This window comes from Pan troglodytes, chromosome 12, assembly GCF_028858775.2.
Source record: "Pan troglodytes isolate AG18354 chromosome 12, NHGRI_mPanTro3-v2.0_pri, whole genome shotgun sequence".
In the NCBI taxonomy this organism is placed as follows: domain Eukaryota; kingdom Metazoa; phylum Chordata; class Mammalia; order Primates; family Hominidae; genus Pan; species Pan troglodytes.
Window position 1 is genome coordinate 34,832,401 of NC_072410.2, and position 26,407 is coordinate 34,858,807.

General features: G+C 45.3%; 1 protein-coding gene across 2 annotated transcripts; it reads left to right on the forward strand.

The window, feature by feature from the left end:
• Positions 1 to 8,450: 8,450 nt before the first annotated feature.
• LOC101058926 (MAL-like protein) lies at positions 8,451 to 25,997 on the forward strand. 2 transcript variants are annotated; one of them, XM_054678578.2, is made up of 4 exons: positions 8,451 to 8,502; positions 17,669 to 17,836; positions 21,702 to 21,818; positions 24,448 to 25,997. In XM_054678578.2, exons 2-4 carry the CDS (start codon positions 17,741 to 17,743, stop codon positions 24,508 to 24,510), a joined length of 276 nt encoding a protein of 91 aa, XP_054534553.1. In that variant the 5' UTR covers positions 8,451 to 8,502; positions 17,669 to 17,740; the 3' UTR covers positions 24,511 to 25,997. The 2 variants fall into 2 exon arrangements, with proteins under 2 accessions (XP_054534553.1, XP_063645051.1); XM_063788981.1 differs by having other exon boundaries at positions 8,467 to 11,070.
• The last annotated feature ends 410 nt before the right edge of the window (positions 25,998 to 26,407 follow it).

Here is a 26,407-nt window from a genome sequence, read left to right on the forward strand (position 1 = left end):
AGTTTGTTGAACATGACCTTCTAACAATAGCTCCCAGGGATGGTAGCAGAATTTTTTTTTTTTTTTTTTGTGAAAGGCAACATGGCCTGCCTCCCTGTCCCTGCCAACAATGGGAACCAAAAGTGTTTTCTCCATATGTGATGGGCTCACATGTCTACTTTCCCTTCTGACTCCATATCCAGTGTTCACTTAGTACTGTGTAATTAGGACAACAGGAAGAATTTCCCTCAACTCCCTCTTTGGATAGAAATCTGCAATCAGAAGCAAAAAGTCAAAGTTTCCACTTTACTCTTCAGAGTTTGTGACAAAAAACTTACAGCATCAGACTATCAAATAGAACAAGCACCAGACTTGCAGCCTGGATAAGTCAGTTATTCTTGTTTCTCAGTGAGAGAATATCTGTAGAATTCAATATTTGAAGCTTAGACATTCGTAGTAAATGTAAACACATAAGCATATATGTATGTCTATATCCTAACTCACCCTTGAGTACTTTCATTTTTATTTTTATTTTTATTTTTTGGCTGGTTGGAGAGGAGAGATAGAGATGTATGGAAATAAACAAAAATAATCCTCACATAGTTGGAAAATAATACTTGTAAAACATTTAATTGGCATTGTAAATCAGTACAATCTTTTGAAAAGGGATTTAGTGACACATAACAAAAGTTGCTAAAATTCTGCTCCCTTTAACTCAATAATTTCAAGAAATTTAAAAGTCAATCATTAGAAAAGTTCTAAACGCTCAACGATAGGGGAAATGACCGAGGACATAATGGGGCACCAACTCAGTGAGTAATTTGCAGTCAGTTGAGAGGAGGCCCCTGAAGTCTATGTGACAACATGGAAAACAATAAATTAACAAGGCATTTATAAAGTGTGGAATTCTATACCTCTTACAATCAGCTCTATGTAGAAACATATGTGTTTATAAACAAAGATTGAAAAGACAACACAGACAAAAATGGTTGCATTAAACTGCAAGATTGCAAATTTTTTTCTTTAAAATTTTTATTTAGAATATCATTTTTATTATACAACAAGTAATATTCAGGAACTGGAAAAGAGTCAGAACAACCTGCCAACATTGCATAGCAGAAGTAAGAAATAAACCTTTGTCTGATTTTCAGATTGAGATGGAACCAGTCCCTCCCATGCCAGGGCCTGTGTGGATCATTCCATGGCCCCAGAGACCCTACTCCTGCACCCAAAGTAAAATACTTTCACTAACCAGAAGAACATAAGAGCTAATTGCTTCCTAACAGTTTGAACTAAATGATCTGAAAGGTAAAAATTCCCCAATACTGGTGAAATTTTAATGGTCACACAAACAACGATCAGGAAAACATTGTAAGCTTCTTGAACATGACCTTCTAACAACAGCTTCCAGGGATGGTAGCAGAATTATTTTTGTGAAAGGCAACATGGCATGCCTTCTAATATTTGACTTTTAAATTCACTGAAATCATTCACTTAAAGGGAGTGGAATTTTCATGGCTTTTGAAATGTGTTACTAAATTCCTTTTCAAAAGATTGTACTGATTTACAATGCCACTTGAGAGACAAATGCTTCTTAGAATCATAAATGATGTTTTATTGTCAAGTGACATGTAGAACCATAAAAATAAGTTTAGCCATTCTAGATTGAGAACTGGAAATACTTTAGATTCTGACAATTGTCTAAAATATTAATAAATTAACAAGGGTATGTCTGGGCACAGATGCATGTTTAAGTTAAAGTCACTTCTCTCTAATTTATCACTTACATTTGTCTAGTTCCATTCTTGAGAATATTCAAAAAGGCAAAAGTAGGTATAAAAAAACTGAAAAGCATCAGAAATTTTACCGATTTGATTATTGAAAATATTTCCATTTCTTTTGGAAAGGCAATGCATGCATTTGGTAAAATATTCAAACAGTGCAAGGGAGTAGCCATGGGAAGTAATTCTCTCTACCACTCCATATCCCCCAGGCTGAGAAATTTTTAATAAAATATTTATCTCTAAAGTAGGTTTTTAAAATTTTTAATGAAATATTTTAGCTCTAAAGTAGGTTTTTAACCCCAAAACTGGTATGTTAATAAAGGCATAGCAAGAAGCTAGGGCTTAGAGATACAACTTGTATAAGCTCTCCGTGCAGAGCCAAATACTTCTTGAACTTCTTCTAAAACCAAAACTTTCAAAATTTGTTTAGAATTATCCTTACTATGAAATTCAGATTGTAAAAGTGTTTGTCATTTTAATTATAGAAAATTATTCAAAAAATAAGTTCTAGAATGCAATCTCTTACTTATATAAATATATTTGGGATCATTTACTTATTGTCATTATTACTCAGATACAGACTCAGAATTAGAAATAATCCAGTAAGTTTCCTATAGAAAGGGGCACACAGAAAATATATTTTGCCCATGAACTGAGTTTATAATTAATGAGAACTTGTTGTATGCGTGCAATTAAAAACAAAATCTATAAAGTTACTTAGAGAAAGGATTCTTCTTTTCTCCTCAAAACTTTTCAACATAAATATAAAATTTCGTATGCACACATGTCCTATGATACAGCAATCTCTTTTAGGAGTAAGAGTGTATTATGATGAATTTTCATTGTATATTTCAATAAAAAATAAGAATGTACAAAAAACCCAAGAAAATTATGCTTAAAAAAGGACCCAATTTCCTTTGAGTGTCACCCCAGAGAGCACAACTCTCAGCTCTGAAAGGTACCTGAAGAATTTTCAGGATCAGTATTTGTAAGCATTATCAGCCCAGGATAATGCTTATTTACAGCAGTTCAACTTTTCTCACCTGCAGTAGTTTACTTTGATGAAATCCTGCTTATTTTTCACAATTAAAATTGCATCCATGGCCCTTGTTACCCTTAAGAATTATATTTTGCTGACACAATCTCTTTTTCTACATTTCACCTAAGTAAGCTTTTTCTTTACATGATTTTAAGTCATTTTCCAAAACAGAAAAGCATAATTATACAACCTTCTGTGTGTATTGGAGGAAAAAAAGGGTCACACAAATAATAGTACACTCTCTCAGTTAAGGAGTAGGCAGGAGGAGGGGGTTGAGAAAGACAAACCAGAAAGAATTACATGAAATTTTCCTTCCTCCTCACTGACCCTCCCTTGAATTGTCCAATAATATCCCCCCAACACACACACATAGACACAGAGCAGACTGTGAGGGACACACAGCCTGGGTGGGACTCCAGGAGCCAGCTCTTACCCCAGAGTTTCTGCACGGGCAGCAGGTTGGCAGCGCACACTGTGGGAGCCCTAGTGGCAGCCCAGGGCGACTCCTAATGAGGCTGCAGCTGCATTTTTGCCATATCCACTATTTGGAGTCTGACCTCCCCAGGAAGCCTCCCTGCTCCCTAGGACAACCTGCTCTGACCTCTGAGGACCTGTCTGTAAACGTCCAGAGAAAAGCATGTGCCTGAAGGGTCTATGAAGGGGCTTGAGGCAAGTAGGGAGCCCAGCCCAGCTAACATTTGCAGCCATGGGGTGGCTTTGTGTACCTAGAAGAGCAAAGATGAGGACTAGGCGAGCACAGGCCCCAAACGTTCACGATACACATCTCACTGCAAAGAAATGTCTTCTGGCCACTTCATAATGCAGCTCTAACTATAACTGGTGCTTTGCTGGTTTGTGGCCTGGGATGGTCTCCCAGAGTCAGTGGCTTTGGGTGAGATGGCTCCAGGAGACAGCAGAAACTCTCATATATGAAGCCTTGCTTGCAGCGATTTGAGGCTTACTAGGGAAAAGCCATGATGGGTTTTATGGAGCATTAACTGTGATACGCCATCTAGGGCTGAGAGCTCTAAGCAGTGACCACTGGCACCTCCATGCAAGTGCCCTTAGGCTACACCTAATGAGCACAGTGAGGCTCTGGGCTCAGTGGACACCCATGCCAATCACCCAAAGGGACAAGGAAGGACCCTCGAGTGCCAGTGGTGCTTGGCCTGGCTTTCTCATGAGTCCTGGTAAGAGCCTGCCTGAAATGGGAGGAAGGGTCAGCTCTGAGATGGAGGCTGACAGAGACAAACCTCTTGGGGGCAGGAGCTAGCTGACAGGATGACACCTGCCCTAGGGTCCTGCTCTGAAATGCAAGGAAATCCCAGCCACAGTCCGCCGGTCAAGGAAGGCCTTGTGCTAGACTGGATCGCCCCCTGCTGGCCCCATGCAGCCAGGACACTAGCCCTTTTAGGGCCACTGACTAAAGCTGGAGGGAGCACGGGGAGACACAGCATATAAAAGTCTGTTGTTTAACAACATCCCATCTATCCCTACGTACACATTATCTTTTTAAAAACGTTATTGTATCTGCCACAAACACACTTTCCATTTATTTAATTTTAATAATATTGTTCAGTTTCTTTAGAAAATACAGAAAAACATAGGAAACTAAAAGCCATATATCGCCCTGTTAGCAGAAGTAATACCATTTAACATGCATCATGTTTATCTAGTCGAGATCATGCTGTGTGGTGGTCATTGTCCATCTACTCAGATCCATTTCCTGTCCATGGTTCCACTGGCAATTGGCTTCCGGCTGGATATGGCCGGTGGGAGACACCAGCAAGAGACAGGGTAGTGAAAAGAAGGGATAAGGCAGGGTACTTGACCCTCTCTCTCCTTCAGGAAGCAGTTTTGCATCAGTAGCTGCATCTCCTCCATCATTCTAGCTGCCACCAAGTGCCCATCCTCTGGGCTCTCCCAATGCCACTTTCTGCAGCCCTGATGGTGGAGTGGCTTGCTGCTGTGACTCATCTCTGGGCTGCTTCCATGATGATTGGGTCTCTGCTCTTCATCACCTGTGAAGCATTTCCCACAATAAGTTCCCTTTGTTTAAAATGTCCAGGGTAGTTTATTTTCCCCACTGGATCAAGAACGACAAATGTCACATGTATAATTTTTGGTTAATTTATTACTTAACAATGAACCACTCAATATTATTCCATTAAGGTTTTCCTATAATTGTCAGCTCTTTTTTTTTTTTTTTTTTTTTTTCTGAGATGGAGTCTCGCTCTGTTGACCAGGCTGGAGTGCAGTGGCATGATCTCGGCTCACTGCAACCTCCACCTCCCGGGTTCAAGTAATTCTCCTGCCTCAGCCTCCCGGTAGCTGGGATTACAGGCACCTGCCACCGCACCTGGCTACTTTTTGTATTTTTAGTAGAGACAGGGTTTCACCATGTTGGTCAAGCTGGTCTCGAACTCCTGACCTTGTGATCTGCCCGCCTTAGCCTCCCAAAGTGCTGGGATTACAGGCGCGAGCCACCATGCCTGGCCAATCCTCAGTTCTTTACAAACCTTTCTTAAGGGTTGCTTCTGCTTATTATCTTATTATATCACATCTTAATTGCCTCATTTCATTCAAGTTTCCAATTTTTACTAAAATATGAACACCTTCGTGCATAAATTTCTTTCCATACTTCTAAGTATTTGCTTAGACTAAATTCCTGGAAGTGATAAAGAATGACTCATTTTAAGATCTTAGTACATATAGCCAAGAAATCTACAGGAAAAAAAGTTAGGTCAGTTTACTATCCCACTAGCAGTAGAAGAAAGCTTGTCTCACCATACCCTCTGCAGCTGTGATTAGATGAATTTGCAAATTGTAAAGGCGAAAACAAAAAGGCATCTGGTTGTTACTGTTTTAATTCAGATGTGTTTTGTTTTTATTGTAAGTGAGGTGAGACATTTCTCAGGAGTTTATTACCCACCTGCATTTCCTCTTTGGTAAATTATCTTGTTTATTTTACTGTACAGTCCTTAGTGATTATCTTATTGACCAAAGAATCAGTCAGCACCCTTAGAGGCAAACAACAGAAGTGGCCTCTGGCTAAATTAAGCAGAAAGGGCATTTATTAAAAGGATATCATGCAACTCAAAAGTGAATGGGAAGTCTGAAAAATCAGGCTCAGAAAACAGGTGAAAACAAGGGAAACTGGTAAGCTGGAAATATGGCCAAGGTTCTAGCCTAAAACATTCTGAAAAACAAAAAATGTCACTATTAATGCTGCTGCCTGAATGCTATTCCTGGCACTGCTGCCACCCACCACTGGATTGGATACCGCCAGCTGAATGAACTTTAGTTTAACTCTTCTTGCATCTTTGTCATTCCCTTTAACAGATGAGTTGCAAACTCTGCATTCATTCCTTCTCTCATCAGGAAGTGGAATCTATTTCTCCACCTCCTTGAATCTAGACTGACATTTTGCCTTGCCGTGAGCAATAGAAGTGGTAGCAGAAGCATCTCTCACAACCGACACTTGCTGTGCCTTGAAACTGGGAAGAAAACATTCCATCAACTTTAAAGAAAGCCTTACAATAAGCTGAGACCCCTCCCTGAACCATTTCTATAGACTCATAACAGATGCCCCAGCCCAAACTCTGCCTCATTCATCCCAGCCTCCTCCCTGCAGCCAGCAATGGCTTTGATCATGCCACTCCACTGCCTAAAACCCCCACTGTCAGGTTAAGTCCAGAGTCCTTAGTGATGGTGAGCACAGCTTTTCATTACACGGCTCCTCCCTTCCCTTCTCTTCTCCCAACACCTCCCCAGAGCCAGCATTACCTGTCAGCCCTCAAAGCTCCTCGAATTTACCTGTACAAACCACGTCCTCACTGACCCTCGTCTTTGCACATGCTGTTCCCTCTGCATGGATGCTCCTTCTCCCCTCACTCCTTCCATCACACGGCCTGCCTGGTGGCCTCTTAGTTTTCCTTCCAGATTCAGTAACTACAGAAATTACTAAGAAAGTTATACATACATTTTTTTTAAAAAAGAGGAATTATCATGCTGTGAAAAATTATATATATATATATATATGTGCCAAAAGAAAATAAAAGAGGAATGGGCAGACGTGGTCCTCGGGGAGGAGGAAGCAGGAATGGGGATGCCTGGCCCTAACTCAGGGCCCCTCCCGGACTGCGCTTCCTACCATTCTGGACCCATCCCAGGGAGGCCGGGCGCACTGCCAGCCCCATTCTGTGAGTGCTTATGAGTGCCAAGGACCCCCTTAAATGACTTGCTCAGTCAGGAGCAGCTGCGACGGGAGTTTCCGCCAGTGCTGGATGGAAGTTCCCGCCAACACTGTTATCCAGTGGGAGATGAGACCCGGCCCCACTGGAGGCCTTATGGGCCTGGGCTGGCAATTTCCTGCTAGCCTTAAAGCCACAGAAAAAGGAAATTCTCCCTCCATGAGCCAGGACGCAGTGACTTGGGGTTTGTAAGTGTGCTAGGTTGAACTGCGGAGTGTGGAACTTTCATGCAATGCTACTTGCTTTCAGGGTCCTCTTGGGGTACTGGAGACAGGCCTGCCATGCTCCTCTGCCTTTTAGAGCCAGCATCCTCCTGTATTCAAAGCACAAAGGAGATAAGGATGGCTGCTCCCAAGGCTTCATGAGGCTGCAGGGCCAGTGACACGGGGGTGGGAGCTGCCTCATGGGCTGTAAGCAGCACCCAGGTGGGCTCTGGGTCTCTGAGCCACCCACAGGGAGACTTGCAGTCAGGTGAGCCCTGCCCAGGAGCACCCCGCACAGCCTGGCTGGGTCCCTGACCTCCAGCTGTGGCACTTGGGGTAGGAGCATTCGTGTGGAAGACCCTAGCTCGGATACAGGGAGTTCCAGCCCCACAGAGGTAGGGCACTCCAGGGCTCCTCCCACTCTCCCTGACAGCGGGCCTGTCATCTCACCACATTTCCCTTCACCTTCCTCAGCGGCTCCCACTCCCACCCAGACCCCCGCATGGCCCCTCAGGCCCTGGGATGGGGCTCCTGCTGCAGCCGCCAGGCTGGGACCTGTGCTGGGCTATGGCCTACCCATGGGACAGTGCTGTGAAGGGAAGGAATGGTCCAGGGGTGGGCAGGAAGGAGGGCACGCTGGAGCAAGGGCTTCCACAAACTCATCCACAGAAAGAGAGAGATTTCCATCGCAACCTGGTACACTACAGGCGGGTGTGGGTGTGTGCGTAAGTGAAACAAAAGATCCAGGAAACAGTATTTCCCGTTCCTGTACACAATACGCTCCTATACTTTATATCCTAGTCTGCTTAAGTTCTTTTTGTTTTGTTTTGTTTTTACAGACAAAGAGTCTTGCCCTGTCACCCAGGCTGACAAGTATAGTTCACTGCTGCCTCGAACTCCTGGGCTCAAAGGATCCTCCCACTCAGCCTCCCAAGTAGCTAGGGCTACAAGTGTGCGTCACCATGCTCAGTTAATTTTTTGAAATGTTTTCTAGGGACAGGATCTCATTTTGTTGCCTAGGCTGGCCTCAAATGCCTATCCTCAAGCAATCCTCCTACCTCAGCTTCCCAAAGTGCTGGGATTACAAGTGTGAGCCATTATGCCCAGTTGGCTTCAGTTCTTAATGCTGGTTGATAATCCACTAAATGAAGTCACAATCCATGAATGGGTCTCACTAACAGTCTGCCAGTCCCAGGACTGGGGGAAGTGGTGGAGGCTTGGGGAGCCCGGCATAAAGGCAGAGGGTGAGTGCCCTGAGTTTGGCCTGGGAGTCGTGGGAGGCAGTGGAGTGTCTGAAGAGAGGGTGAAGGGTATGGGCGACCTGCACAGACTTGAATCCCAGGGGCTCCTCAGCAGTGCTGTGAAAGGGCTGTCGCTGGCTGGGACCGGCCTTAACAGAAGGGAAATGCACTATCTCGTGTCTTGCGATCTGGGTCAGCAGCTCAGTCGTGTCATCTGGGATGCAGGCTCCTTTCATCTTTCTCCTCCTCCATTTCATAGCTCCAGGTTCACCACTGCACAGTAATGGCCAGAGCAAGAAAGGGATCATTGTGCCCTGTGCCCCCTTCTTAGGCACCAGGTAGACTTTCCCTCTGTCTCGTTGACCAGGACAAAGTCAAATATGTGTCCCTAGTAGGGAATGTGGTGAGCCTAATGGCGTGGGCAGCGACATCCCCTTACTGGTGAGATCCCAGTTGGGGAACTCACTCCACAGAAACAGTTTATAATGAGAGAACTCTCTTTGCAGCAAGGTATTCACTGCAGCATCATTTGTAATAGGAAAAAGCTAGAACACTTCACATACCCTGACTAGGGCCTAATTGAGTAAATGAGGTTTTATCAACTTGATGGAAGATAATTTTGACACTGAAAATACAGTGGACTCTCATAACTCCTGGATTCTGTATTTGCAAATTCACCCACTTGCTAAGATGTATTTGTAACCCCCAAATTAATACACTTGGCACTTTCACAGCCATTGACATGCTCAGAGCAGCGAAAAACTTGAGTTGCCAGACATGAACACACATTCCCAGCTGAGGTCAAGCAAGGTGCCACTCTGCCTTCCTGTTTGAGTTCTTGTGCTATAAGGTGTCCTTTTTGAGGTCCCCTTAGTGCTGCGTGTTCAGAACCAAACTCCCACTCATTTTGCATGAACAGAACCAAACCCCCAAGGGATGCTACGGTGGCAGGAACATGTGCACATCTGTTTGACAGAGCTGTGACTCGTGAGGCATTTTGCAGAGCAACTGCCTAATGGGGTCTGAAGCACAGCCCCAGAAGAAGACTTGTCTTGTTTTTTCCCTTTTTTTTTTTTGAGACAGGGTCTCTCTCTGTCACTCATGCTGAAGTGCAGTGGCAAAATCAAGGCTGTCTGCCTCCCGGGCTCAAGTGGTCCTCCCATCTCAGCCTCCTGAGTAGTGGGGACTACAGGCATGTGCCACCATGTCTGGGTAGTGTTTGTATTTTTTTAGAGACAGGGTTTTGCCATGTTGCCCAGGCTGCTTTTGAACCCTTGGGCTCAAGTGATCCCCACCTTGGCCTCCCAGAGTTCTGGGATTACAGGTGTGAGCCACTGCACCCAGCTGTTTTTTCTTTTTCGGGAGTGTGCATCCAAGAGCTATTTGGACACCCGTGTTCATAGCAGCATTATTCACAATAGCCAAAAGGTGGAAGCAACGCTAGCGTGTATAAGCAGATGAGTGGATAAACCAACTGTGACACACATATGCAATGAAATATTATTCAGCCTTGAAAAAGAAGGAAATTCTGACACATGCTACAACACAGATGAACTTTGAGGACATTATGCTAAGCGAGAAAAGGCAGTCACAAAAGGACAAATATGACATGATTCCATTCATATCAGGTACCCAGAGTAGACGGAAAGTAGAATGGTGGTTGCCAGGGACTGCGGGGAGGGAAGAGTGGGGAGTTGTTGTTTAATGGGTACAGAGTTTCAAATCTGCAAGATGGAAAGCACTCTGGAGATGGATGGTGGTGACGGGTGCACAACAGTGTGAATGAACACGAATGCCACTCAACTGTACACTGAAAAATGGTTAAGATGGTTGATTTTGTTATATATGTTTAACCACAATTTTTAAAAAGAGAGAGAGGTATATAGTAGACAAGAGAGCCTGGACTTAAACAACACGCACTCTGCACACCTGAATGTGAAGGACAATCGTTTCCTTCATCCTGAAACATCACAATGGCAGAGGGAGCCTTTGGGACATCCAGGTTCCCGCTGTGGGCAACGCCCGTGTGTGTCCTTTACAGAGCCCATTACTGCCTGGCCCGTGGTGGGACCAGGAGACCCCGGCTCACCTGTGTGCTGATGACAACAGCCGCACCCATCTTGACTGGGGTCTTTTCCTCTCAGCCTGAAGTTTTTTAGGCTTTATGAAGCCTGTGGTCACCAAAGCACCAGGGAAGAGAAGGAGAGGCAAAGCTGTCGTGAAAATTAAGACAAGCAGTAAGAAAAGGAATTTGGGGTTGGCACTACATGAAACCTGCCATGCTGAAGCAATGCCCAGCTATGCAGAAAAACCTGCCACCGGGTACCCACCCCTGGCACACCTCTTTGCTTCTCAGCAACTTGTCTGCCCCACCCCAAACCCACACCTCCCAGCCATGGCCTGGAGCCCTGGCCACACAGACCTGAGACCATGCATCTTTTTGACATATCCTTCACGGTTCCCAGGGCGTCATTACTCAGGCAGCAACTGTCTCAGAACCTCAGCATGTGATCCCGGCCCCTGCAGCAGCCCCTCTCCCACCCATGAGGGGCTTCCAGATGCTCTGTTCAGGTGAGCAGATCCACTCTCCCCAAAGGCCATCCTCCTTATCTCTCCCCATTCAGAATTCTCCGTGAGCCTCCAATGCCCATGCGGCTTTCTTTTCTTTTTAAATGTAGCTGTTATTTGTTTTGGATTAATGTAAACATGAATATGGTCCTACATTCAAAACTGTCTCCAAGACAAGAGGTTCTGCTTCCCTGAGACCAAGGCGCTGACTGGCTGATTGGGTCTCATTCTGGAAATATTCTGTTCACCTTCAACAAATGCACATATACACAGACACTCACACCTGCATTTTCTTATTTTTCTGCACAAATCATAGCACACTGGGTACACTGGTCTGTGCCTTTACAAATTATTGGAGATTGTTCTTGTTCCATTTTGGGATATAGAATTTTCTCTTTTTTTTTTTTTTTGAAGATTGCAGGGTGTTTCACTCTGTAGATACAATTGATTTAACTGGTCCCCTGTGGATGAAGAGGTTATTTCCTAGCTTTTCTGTAATCAACAGGCTGCAATAAACAACTTTTATATTTGTCATTTTCCTCACATGCATCATTTGTAGGACAAATTCCATCAAGTGAAATTACTTAGTTGAAGAGTATGGGCATTTAATGTTTTGATCAATATTGCCAAAATAATAGAGTCATTGATGACACAGTTATTTAACCTGGAGGTGGCAATGGACTTCAACTGTTGGGGTTGCAGACGGACATTGCGGGGTCTGTGAGTCCTTAGATTTGTAGGCAAAAGTTGTGTGTGTGTATAGGTACATTTTTCTTGGTAACCAAAGCCATCATCAACTCATAAGAAGGGTCTGTGCCCTCTAAATGTTATCTCGCCCACCCAGCTGATTGATCTCCCATCTCTCCTTTCCAGAAGTGAATTTCCCATCCTTTAGAGAGGCCTCTCTTAGACATTCCCTCCTCTGTATCTTTCTCCTGGAACGTCTCTTCCTGCCCTCTGTGCCATTCCAAATGGTTATGGCTACTACAGCCAACATTCAGCATGTGCCAGACAGACTCATCAAACCCTCACAAGGGCCAGATGATAGAGGGGCCAGTGAGACCCCCACCTCTTCTATTTGATAGACAGGCACACAGAGGCACAGACAAGCTAAATGACCTACCCACCAGGCAGAGCTGGGATTCAAACCCAGGAGGAATGGCGCTGCATGGTGCATGGACTGGAGGTGAGAGTAGAAACAGAGAGCTGGCCTCAGGCTTTCTCAGCCCTGGCCATACCGCCTGGGGAACTCTCAACAATGCAGCCTCCCTTACCTGTTCAAGCAGACTCTCTGGGGCAGGACCCAGACCATGGGGCTTTCTTGAAGTCCCCAAAGGGTTCTAGGAGTAGCAGGACTTGGAGTGCTGCCCAGAGGGTAGTGCTCAGGTATGCGCGTATTTCAGAAGCTCTTTGCCCCCACAACACATTCTTTTGCCAGCTTCTTTTTCTTTTAAAGCAGTTTTCAATCCGCCCCGGTGGCCTAATGGATAAGGCATTGGCCTCCTAAAGCAGTTTTCAAAATAATAAGCATCCTCCGAAAGTGACCAAAGAAGTTTTTGTTTTAAGTATCATTTTGAACTCGTGGATTTCACCTTAGTTGGTGCATTCCAGTCCACTGTAGCTATAAGAAGCCCAAGCGGCCCCATCTTTGGCCAACAGGAGCCTGCCGAGTCCTTTTGACTGGACCTGAGGAGCCTTTGGAAGTTTTCTCTCTATCTGGTGTGGTAACATCCAGGTTCAACCTCCCTCTCCAAACCTGGCATCAGCCCTTTCTTCCTGGACTTCCAGATTCCAGATTGGAAGCTGAATCTGGGTGTTGTTACCCCAGTTCTTATATTCTAGTTCTTAACCAACTTTCTAAACATGAAGGAGCTCTTCTCCATGTTCTAGAGAAGAATAGGTTTTAAAAACCTATTGTTAATATCCATCTTTCCTTAAGACATCCTTTCAAGTTTCAGTTCAGCCTTTTGGAAAATTTATATAAGACTGTGTTTCTTATAGAAAAGGATTTTGCCAATGTTGTGCTTGAGATCTACTTGCTGTAAATGGCTCACTGTAATCAAATATTTCTCCACTTTGAGGGCCAGCCTCAACCATTGAAAAATATCTCCAGCTCTGACGAGATACAAAAATAAGCATTAAAATGGGAAAGCAGTTTAGGCCACCATATGAGCTTTAAGAAAAAGTAAAAACAAATACTCAAAGTTTTCACAACTATAAGGAATCCAACCTAGGCTACTGGAGACAGAAATGAGATCACTAACTCTACTGGGCTTAAATCCACCTGCAGCCCTTGGCTCTGGTCCCTCCTACTGTTTAGGAGGTAGAGGGGTGTAGAAATAAGAAGTGAGTGACTTTCTTCTGCAGAACATTGATTCTGCAACACTGAAGCCAATTGCAGGAAGGTTCCCAAGATGTTTGAGCAGATTCCCAAATGCTCAGAGGCCCCTGGCCTGTTGTGAAAGGTAGGACAGGGATCCCTAAGCCATAGCTGGAATCCAGAGAGACGGGGCCACTGATGGGCTCCCTGAGACTGCAGGCGTGATGTCCCCATCAAGGCCCCTAATGCCCCAGGCAGACCTTGGCTGAGGCTGTAGCAGGCCACCCTCTGGCACATTCTAGGAGCCTCTATCTGGCCCCGCCCTTGGCCTTGAAATCTGGTTTTGGGGCAAGAACCACAAGTGTCCTACACCATGTCTGAGTCCCACCACGCACTGCCTGTGTGACCTCAGGCCCCAGTTCCCCCAGGTACAGACTATCTCGTGGACTGTGGCAAAGATTAAATGTGCAAATGTAAGTAACATGCATATGGCTGTGTCTGGCCAGGGAAGCTTCTGATGGCAAGAGGGGCACCGGGACCCCTCTGCAGGCACTAACTGGCAAGATGGGGCTGAGGTTCCCTTGCTGTCCCCAAGCCTGGCACAGGTGAGCTGGCAGTAAGCAGTGGAAGGTATCACATGGCAGTTCTCTGATCTTTCCAAGGGAGTTAGAATTGTTGTGTGGACTAAACCAGGCAGTCTGAGTGAATGCATTTTATAAACTGTAAAGCACCTGGTGAACCACTAATAACCAGCATTGTTTGGGTGCTGTTCATGTCCCAGCATCTTAATGCACTTCTTGTGGCTTCTTGGCAAGCGCCTTAAAGCTGAGCCCTGGTACCTTTCTGAAGCATCAGCAGCCCTTGTCACTGGGATTGACATGCAACAGTACAGTTGACGGGGAGCCAGAGAACAGCGGCTTCCATCCCTCACCACCCCCTCCCTAGGACAAGCCAGCCTTGACTCATTCTCCAGCAGCCTCAGACCAGCCTAGGACTTCCAAAATTCACTTAGATATTGATTGTTAAGGGGGAATTTGCTTCCAGAACTGGTGCTTTAAGAGGCGGCCACGCTGCTGGAGTTGTTTTCCGGCCCTGTAAAGCTGTGATTGTGCTCCTTGCTGAGGAGTCTCTGCCTTGTGGTCAACTTCCTGTTCTCTTCTGGCTTCTCATCTCCCTTTTCTTTTTTCTCCTGAAGAGACCATGAATACTCCATAAATTCAAAGACAACAGCCAGACAACAGCAAGTGGAATCCTCAGAAGGGAAAGGGTGACATATCTATGTCTATGTATTGGCCAGTTGTAAGATAAGAACTGCTGGTTCCAGAAAGCTAGGGATATATTTTGGAAAGCAGAACTGAAGTTGTATATCTTTTGGCTGAGCTATACAGAAGGGCGTGAAGGCAGGGCACAGTGGCTCATGCCTGTAATCTCAGCACTTTGGGAGGCCAAGGCAGGAACATTTCTTGAGGCTGGGAATTTAAGACTAGCCTGGGCAACACAGCAAGACCTGGTCTCTACAAAAAATAAAACAAAAATTGGCCAGGTGTGGTAGTGTGTGCCTGTAGTCCTAACTACTTAGGAGGCTGAGGTGGGAGGATCATTTGATCTCAGGAGTTGGAGTCTGCAGTGAGCCATGATTGAACCTCTCTCTGCACTCCAGCCTGAGTGACAGAAAGAGACTCTCTCAAGAAAAAAAAAAAGTGAGTGAAGTTGTTTGGTCTAGAAAGTTTCTAATACATCATTCAGAACTGAGTTACCCCCACAGACATGAGCTTCCAATCAAAATTCACTAAACATAAGAGGAAACAAGTGAACAAGAATGGAAGTTAATGGAAGTGACAAATTGCAGAATCAAGCTGTTAAGGTCAAGTGAATGGAATTTTCAGATATTGAATATAGAATGAATACCAAGCAGGAGTAATAAAAAAAAATCCACATCTCGACACATGGTATCACTGTTTCACAAACTGCAGAATGCCAAAGACAGAGTGAAGACTAAATATAGCCAAATAAGGAAGACAGATTCCTACAAAATAAGAGTTCAACTGACAGCTGACCTTTCAACGGCAACAATGGACGCCAGAATACAGCAGAATCATATGAAAAAATATACAACACAGTGGAAATATATCTTGCAAGTGTGGAGAGAAAATAATTGTCCGGGGAAATTTAAGGACATTTTCTAGTAAATCAAACTGACTACTAGCCACTGACCTTCACTAAAGAGACTACTAAAGGGTGCACTTCAGGAAGAAAGTAAATTATGTCAGGAGGAAAATCTGGAATACAAGAATATCTTCATGACTCCCAAAATAGAGAAGAATTTCTTAAACTTTATAAAAAACATAGTCAATAAACGATTGACATATTCAACTGCATTAAAATTACAGGCTTAATTAATCAAAGGAAGCCATGAAGTATGTGAGTGCTAGCAGAATATATTTGCAATGTTTATGACAGCCCATGAAATTTGCACTATTAGCAAGAATTCCTATGAATCAATAAGAAAAAGAAAAATCTATTTTAAAATATTTAACTGATTAAAAAAAGACTTTACAGAGGAGGAAATATTAATGGCTAACAAATATACAAAAATAAGCTCTATCTCATTAGTAAACAATTCCACAGTGTCAGTGAGCAACGGGGAATGTGCCACAGCACGCTGTGAGGTTAATGGGGTGAGGGAATGTGGTCCACTGAGGACTCCAGGTCCTTTTTAAAGAGACAGTCACAACTCATTCCAGCCAACTCTGACCTGAGAAATGGGTACACTGTGGCCAGGACCCATGGATTTCTAAAGAAATGACCCAAATATGGATTTTCCATGTGAAATATCCTGTTTTAAACATTGGCAACTTATTCAGAATTGTTTAAAAGTGTCTATGCCAATACTGCTTGAGCCAAGAAGACACATTCACAGGCCAGAGTTGGTCGAGAGTCCCTCTGTTCACGATTTCTGCATTAAACCCTTGAATTTCTTTTTTTATTTTTTATTTATTTATTTATTTTTATTATACTTTAAGTTCTAGGATACATGTGCACAAAGTGCAGGTTTGTTTCATGTGTATACATGTGCCATGTTGGTGTGCTGCACCCATTAACTCGTCATTTACATTAGGTATATCTCCTAATGCTATCCCTCCCCCCTCCCCCCACCCCACAACAGGCCCTGGTGTGTGGTGTTCCCCACACTGTGTCCAAGTGTTCTCATTGTTCAATTCCCATCTATGAGTCAGAACATGCAGTGTTTGGTTTTCTGTCCTTGCAATAGTTTGCTCAGAATGATGGTTTCCAGTTTCATCCATGTCCCCACAAAGGACATGAACTCATCCTTTTTTATGGCTGCATAGTATTCCATGGTGTATATGTGCCACATTTTCTTAATCCAGTCTATCATTGTTGGACATTTGGGTTGGTTCCAAGTCTTTGCTATTGTGAATAGTGCCACAATAAACATACGTGTGCATGTGTCTTTATAGCAGCATGATTTATAGTCCTTTGGGTATATACCCAGTAATGGGATGGCTGGGTCAAATGGTATTTCTAGTTCTCAATCCTTGAGGAATCGCCACACTGTCTTTCACAATGGTTGAACTAGTTTACAGTCCCACCAACAGTGTAAAAGTGTTCCTATTTCTCCACATCCTCTCCAGCACCTGTTGTTTCCTGACTTTTTAATGATCACCATTTTAACTGGTGTGAGATGGTATCTCATTATGGTTTTGATATGCATTTCTCTGATGGCCAGTGATGATGAGCATTTTTTCATGTGTCTGTTGGCTGCATAAATGTCATCTTTTGAGAAGTGTCTGTTCATATCCTTTGCCCACTTTTTGATGGGGTTGTTTGATTTTTTTCTTGTAAATTTGTTTAAGTTATTTGTAGATTCTGGATATCAGCCCTTTGTCAGATGGGTAGATTGCAAAAATTTTCTCCCATTATGTAGGTTGCCTGTTCACTCTGATGGTTGTTTCTTTTGCTGTGCAGAGGCTCTTTAGTTTAATTAGATCCCATTTCTCAATTTTGGCTTTTGTTGCTGATGCTTTTGGTGTTTTAGACATGAAGTCCTTGCCCATGCCTTTCAACCCCTTGAATTTCCTAACAATCGGATCTGACTTTACCATGACTCAGAGGGGCCAGGCTTCCTGCTCCATTTCCCCCTTGGTTCCCTCCTAACTTCACCTGAGCTTTTAACTAGAGACAGAAAAGAGATGCCCTGCAAAGGGAAACATGCTCTATACTGGCTAATGAAGCTCCTTCTTTTATGCTTTTATCTTCCAGATATTTGGGTTCTGGGTCTGGATCCTGGTAGCCACCACCCAGGTAGCAAACCCATTGCTGCAAGGATGGGTGATGTATTTCTCACTCACCTTGTTTCTCATCTCCCTGGTGTTCCTGTTGTCTTCCTTGTTTGGATTTTACAAAAGATTTGAATCCTGGAGAGTTCTGGTAAGAACCAGCAGCATAACTCCTCCTGGGTGGATGTCCTGGGTTGGGTGAGGACAATTGGTCTTTCTGGGCAGGGAGGGATCCTGGGCTAGGCTACTATGGAACCAAGACTTTTTATCTTAGTATGTTTACTACCAAGCCAAAATGAAGACATTTCTCTGCAAGAGTAAATCATTCCTTGTATTCCCCTTCACTGCCTTCCGTGTTAGGAGAATACACAATGCCCTGTGATCAAGCATATTCTGATGTGTTTCCCCTAAATTTTCTTCCTGGTAAAATCCTTGGAGCAACACTGAAGAAAAAGCTAGTAGGAAAAAAATCACTCCATTCTCAAGGCCCTATCACAATCCCTGTGACAGGTTATTTCTTCCATATCCCACATAAATTTTATGCAAAAAAATATATATATAATATGCTACAAATAATTTTGGATGTAGATGCTTTCATTTAATATTATATCATTAATTTTTATGTTGTTGCATCATCTCAAAAAATCATTTAGAAGTGTTCCATATTGAACAATTAAAGACATATTTAAAAGTACAAAATATTGTATTATAAGCCCTCATGTAGCCATAACCAAGATTCCAGCATTATCAAGATCTTACCACATTTGTTTCATCTAGCCTTTGTCCCCACTAAGGAATTTTAAGGCAAACTCCAGACATCATGTCATTCTATTCCACACACTTCAGTATGTTTCCAGAAAACCCCGCAAACTTTCTCACATTATCACATGTATACAAAGTTAACAATTCCTCAGCATACCTAAGATAGTATACAGTGGTTCCCCCTATTTCAGGACGATAAGTCCCAAGACCCCCCAGGGGATGCCTGAATCCTCAGATAGTACTGAACCCTGATTATGCTGTGCATGCACTTCTTTTTTCTTCCTCACAATTTCACAGATAGACAATTCATTCTTACAGTATATCTTAACAACCTCAGCATATTTTTTTCTTTCCTTATTATGTTGAAAACTTTCACTTTTTCACTTAAAGAAAGCACTCTATGACTTCTCTTTGGCATATCCAAATTGCCAGCATCACTACTCTTGCAATTTGGGGCCATTACGAAGTAAAATAAGGATTCTTTGAATGCAAGCACTGCAGTACCACAACAGTCAATCTGATAGCCCAGATGGGTACAAAGTGACTAACATGGGTGGCACAGACAGTGTAGATGTGCTGAACAAAAGGATGATTCACTGGGATGATGTCCCAGGTGGCACAGGGTGGAACAGTGCAAGATTTCATCATGATACTCAGAAAGGCACACATTTAATTGTTAATTTCTGGAATTTTTCATTTAATATGTCAGACCAGGAGTGACTTTGGATAACTGAAACATACTGATCTTTATTAATCTGCCATTTTTTATGACATAGACATTACGTTTAAAACACTGTGTATTAGTCTAATCTCACACTGCTATAAAGAACGACCTGAGACTGGGTAAATTATAAAGAAAAGAGGTTTAATTGACTCATAGTTCCTTATGGTTAGGGAGGCCTCAGGAAACTTACAATCATGGTGGAAGGTGAAGGGAAAGCAAGGCACGCCTTACATGGCAACAGGAGAGAGGTGGGAGGTGAAAGTGCTATATTTTTAAACAATCAGATCCCATGAGAACTCATTCACTATCATAAGAACAGTATAGGGGAAACTGCCTCATGATTCAATCACCTCCCACCAGGTCCCTCCCTTGATAATGTGGATTACAATTGGAGATGAGATTTGGGTGGGGAAAAAGAGCCAAACCATATCATTACACCCCCAGCCCCTCCCAAATCTCATGGCCTTCTCACATTTAAAAACTCAATCATGCCTTCCCAACAGTCTCCCAAAGTTTAACTTATTCTAGCATTAACCCAAAAGTCCAAGTCTGAAGTCTTATCTAAGACAAGGGAAGTCTCTTCTGCCGATGAGCCTGTAAAATCAAAAGCAAGTTAGTTACTTCCAAGACACAATGAGGGTACAGGCATTGGGTAAATGCTCCCATTCCAAATGGAAGAAATTGGTCAAAACAAAGGGGCTAAAGTCCCCAGGCAAGTCCAAAACCCAGGGCAGCCATTAAATGTCAACACTCCAAAATCTCCTTTGACTTCATGTCTCACATTCAAGTCATATTGTTGCAAAGGGTAGGCACCCAAGGCTTTGGGCAGCTCCACCCCTGTGGCTCTGCAGAGTACAGCCCCTGCAGCTGCTTTTACAAACCGGCATGTAGTGCCTGTGGCTTTTCCAGGTGCCTGGTGCAAGCTGTCAGTAGACCTACCATTCTGGGGTCTGAAGGATGGTGGCCCTCTCCTCACAGCTCTACTAGGTAGTGCTGCAGTGGGGACTCTGTGTGGGGACTCTGACCCCACATTTTCCTTCCACACTTCCCAAGTAGAGGTTCTTCGTAAGGGCTCCACCCCTGCAGCAGACTTCTGCCTGGACATCCAGGCATTTCCATACATCCTCTGAAATCTTGTCAGAGGTTCCTAAACCTCAATTCTTTCCTTTTGCATGCCTTTAGGCCCAACACCATGTGTAAGCTGCCAAGGCTTGGGGCTTACACCCTCTGAAGCAATGGCCCAAGCTGTACCTTGGCCTCCACTGCTGGAGCTGGAGCAGCTGGGATAAGGGTGCTGTGTCCCAGGACTGCACAGAGCAACAGGGCCCTGAGCCTGGTCCACAAAACCATTTTTCTCTCCTAGGTCTCTGAGCCTGTGATGGGAGGGTCTGCTGTGAAGATCTCTGAAATGCCCTAGAGACATCTTCCCCATTTGTCTTGGGGCCTCTCATTACTTATGTAAATTTCTGCAGCTGACAGCTTGAATGTCTCCCCAGAACATGTGTTTTTCTTTTCTACCACATGGTCAGGCTGCATATTTTCCAAACTTTTATGTTCTGTTTCCCTTCTGAACATAAGTTCCAGTTTTGGACCATCTCTTTGTGAATGCATATGATTGTACACTTTCAAGAAAAGTCAGGTCACATCTTGAATGTTTCACTGCTTAGAAATTTCTTCTGCCAGATACCCCAAATCATCTCTCTTAAGTTCAAAGTGCCACAGATCTCTAGAGCAGGGGTAAAATGCCACCAGTCTCTTTGCTAAAGCATAGCAAGAGTGACCTTTATTCCAGTTCCCAGTAATTTCCTCATCTCCATCTGAGACCACCTCAGCCTGGATTTCACTGTCCATATCACTATCAGCATTTTGGTCAAAATCATTCAACAAGTCTCTAGGTAGTTCCAAACTTTCCCACAGAATCCTTTCTTCTTCTGAGTACTCCGAACAGTTCCAAACTCTGTCCATTACCCAGTTCCAAAGTCACTTCCACAATTTCAGGTATCTTTATAGCAGTGCCTGACTTTAAGCACCAATTTTCTGTATTAGTCTGTTCTCACACTGCTATAAAGAAGTATTTGGGACTGGGTAATTTATAAAGAAAAGAGATTTAATTGGCTCACAGTTCTGCATGGCTGGGGAGGTCTCATGAGACTTACAATCATGGTGGAAGGTGAAGGAGAAACAAGGCATCCTTATATGGCAGCAGAAGAGAATGGGGAAGTATCACACTTTTAAACCATCAGATCCTATGAGAACTCCCTCACTATCACGAGAACAGCATGGGGAAACCGCCCCCATGATCCAATCATCTCCCACCAGGTCCCTCCCTCAACACGTGGGGATTACAATTCGAGGTGAGATTTGGGTGGGGACACAGAGCAAACCAAATCACACAGCAAACAAAAAAAGCAGGAGTTTGTGGGGCTGGCCTGCCTCATTTGCTCATTCTTTACAGCTATGTAGCCAAAAAGGAAAGTGCTCACCTGAGTGACATGGCCATATGTGGCTCTGCTCTGCATTTCCATGACAGCCTGTACCACGGGACCACTGGCATTCTGTACATGAGTGCTGCTTCCTACAAGTACATGTCATGATCATGTCTGAGGCCCAGGACCTGAGAAACTACTGCATTAACACGGCAGCCTTGGTGAGTGAGCTGGCTGTGGACAGCAAGTCTTGGCTGGAGGATGTTTAGTGCAGGAGGCCTAACTCTGCTTGTGCTGTATGGACCCTGAGCCTTCAAGTGGAAGGAGCCATGGGGGCAGGGAGAGGGATGCTTGTCCCTGTAAACATGTGTACCCACATTCAGGGGTCTTCTTTTACCTTCTATCATTCCCACCCCAGTTTTCCTCTCTCTTAGACACCCCCACATTTTCTGCAGAATTTTTTTTTCCAAAACACAAATTGGAACAGGTGTCTCTCTTCTACTGAAAATCCTTCAGTGGCTCCTACTGCCTTTGGAATGGGGCCCACATCCTTCAGCATGACTGAACTATTCCAGTGTCCTTTGTGTCAATCACAGAACCCTACAGGGGTAATGTACTGGTTGTGGGACCACGGCGAGGTGGTCCAGCCACAGGGTGGAGAGAGCAGGGCCCCCAGGCTTCAGGTCCCCTGGGGCCTCCTGAGTCTGCCACTTACCAGACAGCTCTCCTCTCCTTCCCTTGTGGGATGGCGCCCTCACATGGCAGAGAGCTCACAGTGACACATTCCTCCTTTGAAGTGTATATTAGTCCATTTTCACGCTGCCAATAAAGACATATCCAAGACTGTGCAATTTACAAAAGAAAGAGGTTTATTGGACTCACAGTTCCACATGGCTGGGGAGGCCTCACAATCATGGCAGAAGGCAAGGAGGAGCAAGTCACATCTTACATGGATGGCAGCAGGCAAAAAGAGAGCTTATGCAGAGACACTCTCGTTTTTAAAACTATCAGATCTCATGAGACCCATTCACTATCACAAGAACAGCACGGGAAAGACCCACTCCCATGATTCAATCATCTGCCACTGGGTCCCTCCCACAACACATGGGAATTATGGGAGCTACAGGATGAGATTTGGGTGGGGACACAGAGCCAAACCATAGCAGAGTGGCCTAACCTTCCTGAATCCTACCTTGAAAACTTCCAAGGAAGGACTCCAACGCCAAGGCTACATCTCTTCCCATCCATGGATCAGTCACTGTGGCCAGAAGGCCCCATGTCAGCCTGGCAGCTCTTGCAGGCTCATGTGCCCATGGCAGAAGGAAGGGGTACATGGTGGGGTGCTGTCTTCAGAGTAAGTATGGGGTTCCAGGGAGCACTGTGACCCTGTGGGGTGGCCACAAAATATCTCAGCTGCCTTCCAGCCTGTCTGCCTCCCTTCCCCCCTCATCAGGTGAGTTTAACTTCCTAAACTTGCAAGTCCAGAAGTGACCCCTGGGGCCCTCCATGACCCAGCCTGTCCCCAGCAAGGCCCCCTGCTGTTCACCCATGGTCAGCTGCCCCAGCTACACCACCCTTCTCACTGCCCATGAGCACACAGACATGCACTCGCATGGGACCTTGGCAGGGGTAACTGCCTGGTGGCTCCTGCCTCCTTCTATCATCTTGACAGGGCCTTCCCTGATGGCCCCTCCCCTGAGACCTTGGCATTCCGCTTTCCGCTTCCCTGCTTCATTTTCTTCCAGGCACTTACCTCCATTTAACCCACGGATGTGCTACTTATTATCTTGCTGCCATCTGCTTCTTATCTCTCAAATGTAAGCTCCATGAGGGCAGGAATTTTTGAATATTTTCTTCACTGTTATACCCACAGTTGTTCTTGAAGGAAAGCAGGTGCTTAAAAGATATTTGTTGACTGACTGAATGAATGAGGAGCATGTGAGTGGACAGTGGGGCAGAGTGGGGCTGGGATGGTTGGCAGGGCCCGAAAGGTGTTGAAGGTGACGGCCCCTACCCTGAGAAAAGAGCAGAGCCATCACACAGCTTCAACGTGGGGCAACACAGTCGTGTTCTCCCTATGAGTGAGAAGTGTCCTCACTTATCCACTTCTGCCTGTCCTGCCCAAATCGTGGAGCAGATTCGAGGGGCAGGGCAGGCAGAAGTAGAAAAGTGAGGCCATGAGGAGTCCTGGCCTGGGATGCCGGTGGCTGAGACAAGGGAGAAATTCATGTCCCATGAGCTAGGCAGGGAAATCAGTAGCCTTTGGGGTGGCTTTGCACATGGCTGGCAAGGGAGGCAGGAGGAGTCAGGGGCCACAGGCATCAGGCTCAGAGAGCGGGGCGAGAAGAGGACCCTGGGACCCACTGGGCTTGTGAGGCTTGTGAAGAAACGTCAGGGGCTCAGTGTGAGCCAGGAAGAGCTGGAGGAGGTCTGAACATTCACAAAGAGCTGAGGAGCTGCTCAGAGCAGAGTTCTGGGCCAGTGAGTGGAGCTGTAGGGGCAGTCAGAGCATGGGTTTTCTGGAGGTGGGCAGAGGAGAGTGGGCCTTGGGCAGGAGGTCAGCGTGGGACGTGGGCCCAGGGCCGGGGTGGAGGCAAGCCTGCTTCACAGCCAGGTGCAGATGAGATGGAGACTGCAGTCAGGGCAGGACACCAGGATAGCCCCAGGGACACCCTGATGGAGAGTTTCCAGGAGAGGGAGTCGTTGGCCAGGGGTTGCTCCCCTCAGGCCAGGCAGGAGGCTAGGAGGCAGGGTCATGCATGGTCTCCTGGGCAGCGGGGCTGAGGGTCCCTGGGGGTGGGCAGGAGCTGGCACTGCTGTCTCTAACAGTCACTCTCCACCTCCTTCTAGTTCTTCGCCTTCGTCACCATGCTGTTCTACATTCTCCATGCCTTCAGCATCTATTACCACTGATGCACAGGCACCAGGCCAAGGGGGAAATGCTCTTTGAAAGCCCTGATTATTTCTCCCCGAAAGCAGCTTCCAACGCTTGCCATCTGGATGATAAAACAGAAGATCCACTAAAACATCCACAGGATTAACAGAGCTTCCTTGCAGACTAAGCGATGACACCACACTTTGGACATTTAAATTCACTCTACTGAATAGGAGGAAGCTTTTATTTTCCTTTTCCTGGGAAAGTAACTCTCTCTTGGAATTATCTGACCGTGAACTTGCTCTTCTAGCAAACTCACATCAAAGCCCTCACTGTTGAGAATCCCAGCTCCACTGTCAAGCCTGTTTGGGGATTTTGCCTCAGCTGTGGGCTTCCCTAGAGTAGGTTCAGGGGAATACTCAGCCTGATTATCTTAAAATTGAAGAGGTGCCACCAAGGCCTTCAGATCTAATGCAGATCCACAGACCTTGCTCCTGGTACTTGTTCAGCCTGTGCTGGGGAGCCATGGTCCTGAGTTCCCGGGGAGGCTGACAGGGTCAAGCCACCCTGCCCACCACCCTCCCACTTCCCCTCCCCTTTCCTCTCCAGCATTGGGATCCAAGGAAAATCTGCATGAAGCCAATTTTGAGGGTAGGTTTGTGTGGAAAATAAATCATTATACAGTAAGACCTGGGGCTTGAGGGGTGGGGAATGGGGAGGGAAGGGCATAGCCTGCTCCTCCATGAGTCTGACATCTCAGAAACTGCGCAGCTGCCGGACGTCTTGGTCAGGACTCCAAGACCCCACCTCTTAAGGACTAGAAAATGCCTGGTTCCTCAGAAAAGACCCTCAGGGAAGAAGGTGATAGCATTACATCCAAGGATTCTCCTGCCACAACCGCATTGGAAGAAAAGGCTGCCGCATCATCTCAGCGAGGAGTGAAGGACCCATGTCCCAGGGACCGCGCTCCTCCACCTGCACTCACCCCCCTCACATTCTCTTAAGCACCCGGTGGCCCTTCGAGGCCTGGCGGAATGGTGGTGCCCACGGGGTTGGGCCAGGGCTCAACGGGCAAAGTTGTGCACACTAAAATATCAAATCAAGGTGCTTGGTTTTAAAGTAAATGTTTTTCTAAAGAAAGCTGTGCTCTTCTGCTGACCCAGACGAGTAGGGCACAGCCCTGTAACTGCACTTGCCTTCTGTCATTTGGAATGAAATAAATTATGAGAAAGGGACTTGTCTTAACTGATTCGAGTGCTTACAGTTTAGTATCAACCTTTTTCTCCTCCTGGGGTTTGCAAGGGCAGGAACAGAACTACAGGAGTCCTGGGAAAGAAAATTCTGGCTTCATTACTGCTCACTGCTCACTTTCTGATCACTCTGATACTTTTTTTTTGCAACCTGATACCTTGAAAAGCCACCATGTGTCTCCCTTTTGTTGCCGGGCAGCTGTCTAGGATGATCACTGTTTAATATTTACTAAGTAGCCACATGCAAATAAAAGTTGTTTGTGTGGTAAAAAGGAGCAGTTGGTCGACTTCATCTTGTTAGCATCTGTAACTGGCCATCAGGTCCTAAGTGCTGTCAGTAATTTCACTAAAAGCACCCCTTGGAGCATTTCACAACCCAAGTTTTGAGCATGGGAGCTCAGCCCACCCAGCCTTGCTTCTAGAGCAAGAGTGAAGGGAGGTCACATTTGTCTCCAAGGCTTTGGGTTTATAATGTCATTTCCACTTCAGTAAGGACAGTTTGGGTGCAAGTTCCAGAAACCAAACTCACACAGCTTAGGCAAAAATGGGAGTGCACCAGTAGGGGCTGGGAGAGGTGAAGAGGGCTCAGTAGGAGGAGAGCTGACCCCTGCATGGCTGTCTGCTACACATTGGCCATCATCTCCTGCCACATTGCAAGACTTGTCCAAGTCTCAACAAACACTGG

Coding starts and splice junctions, on each gene's coding strand:
- LOC101058926 (XM_054678578.2), top strand. CDS start 17,741: ATGTATTTCTCACTCACCTTGTTTCTCATCTCCCTGGTGTTCCTGTTG. Junction 17,837..21,701: donor TTGAATCCTGGAGAGTTCTG/GTAAGAACCAGC, acceptor TTTCCATGACAG/CCTGTACCACGGGACCACTG. Junction 21,819..24,447: donor GCATTAACACGGCAGCCTTG/GTGAGTGAGCTG, acceptor ACCTCCTTCTAG/TTCTTCGCCTTCGTCACCAT.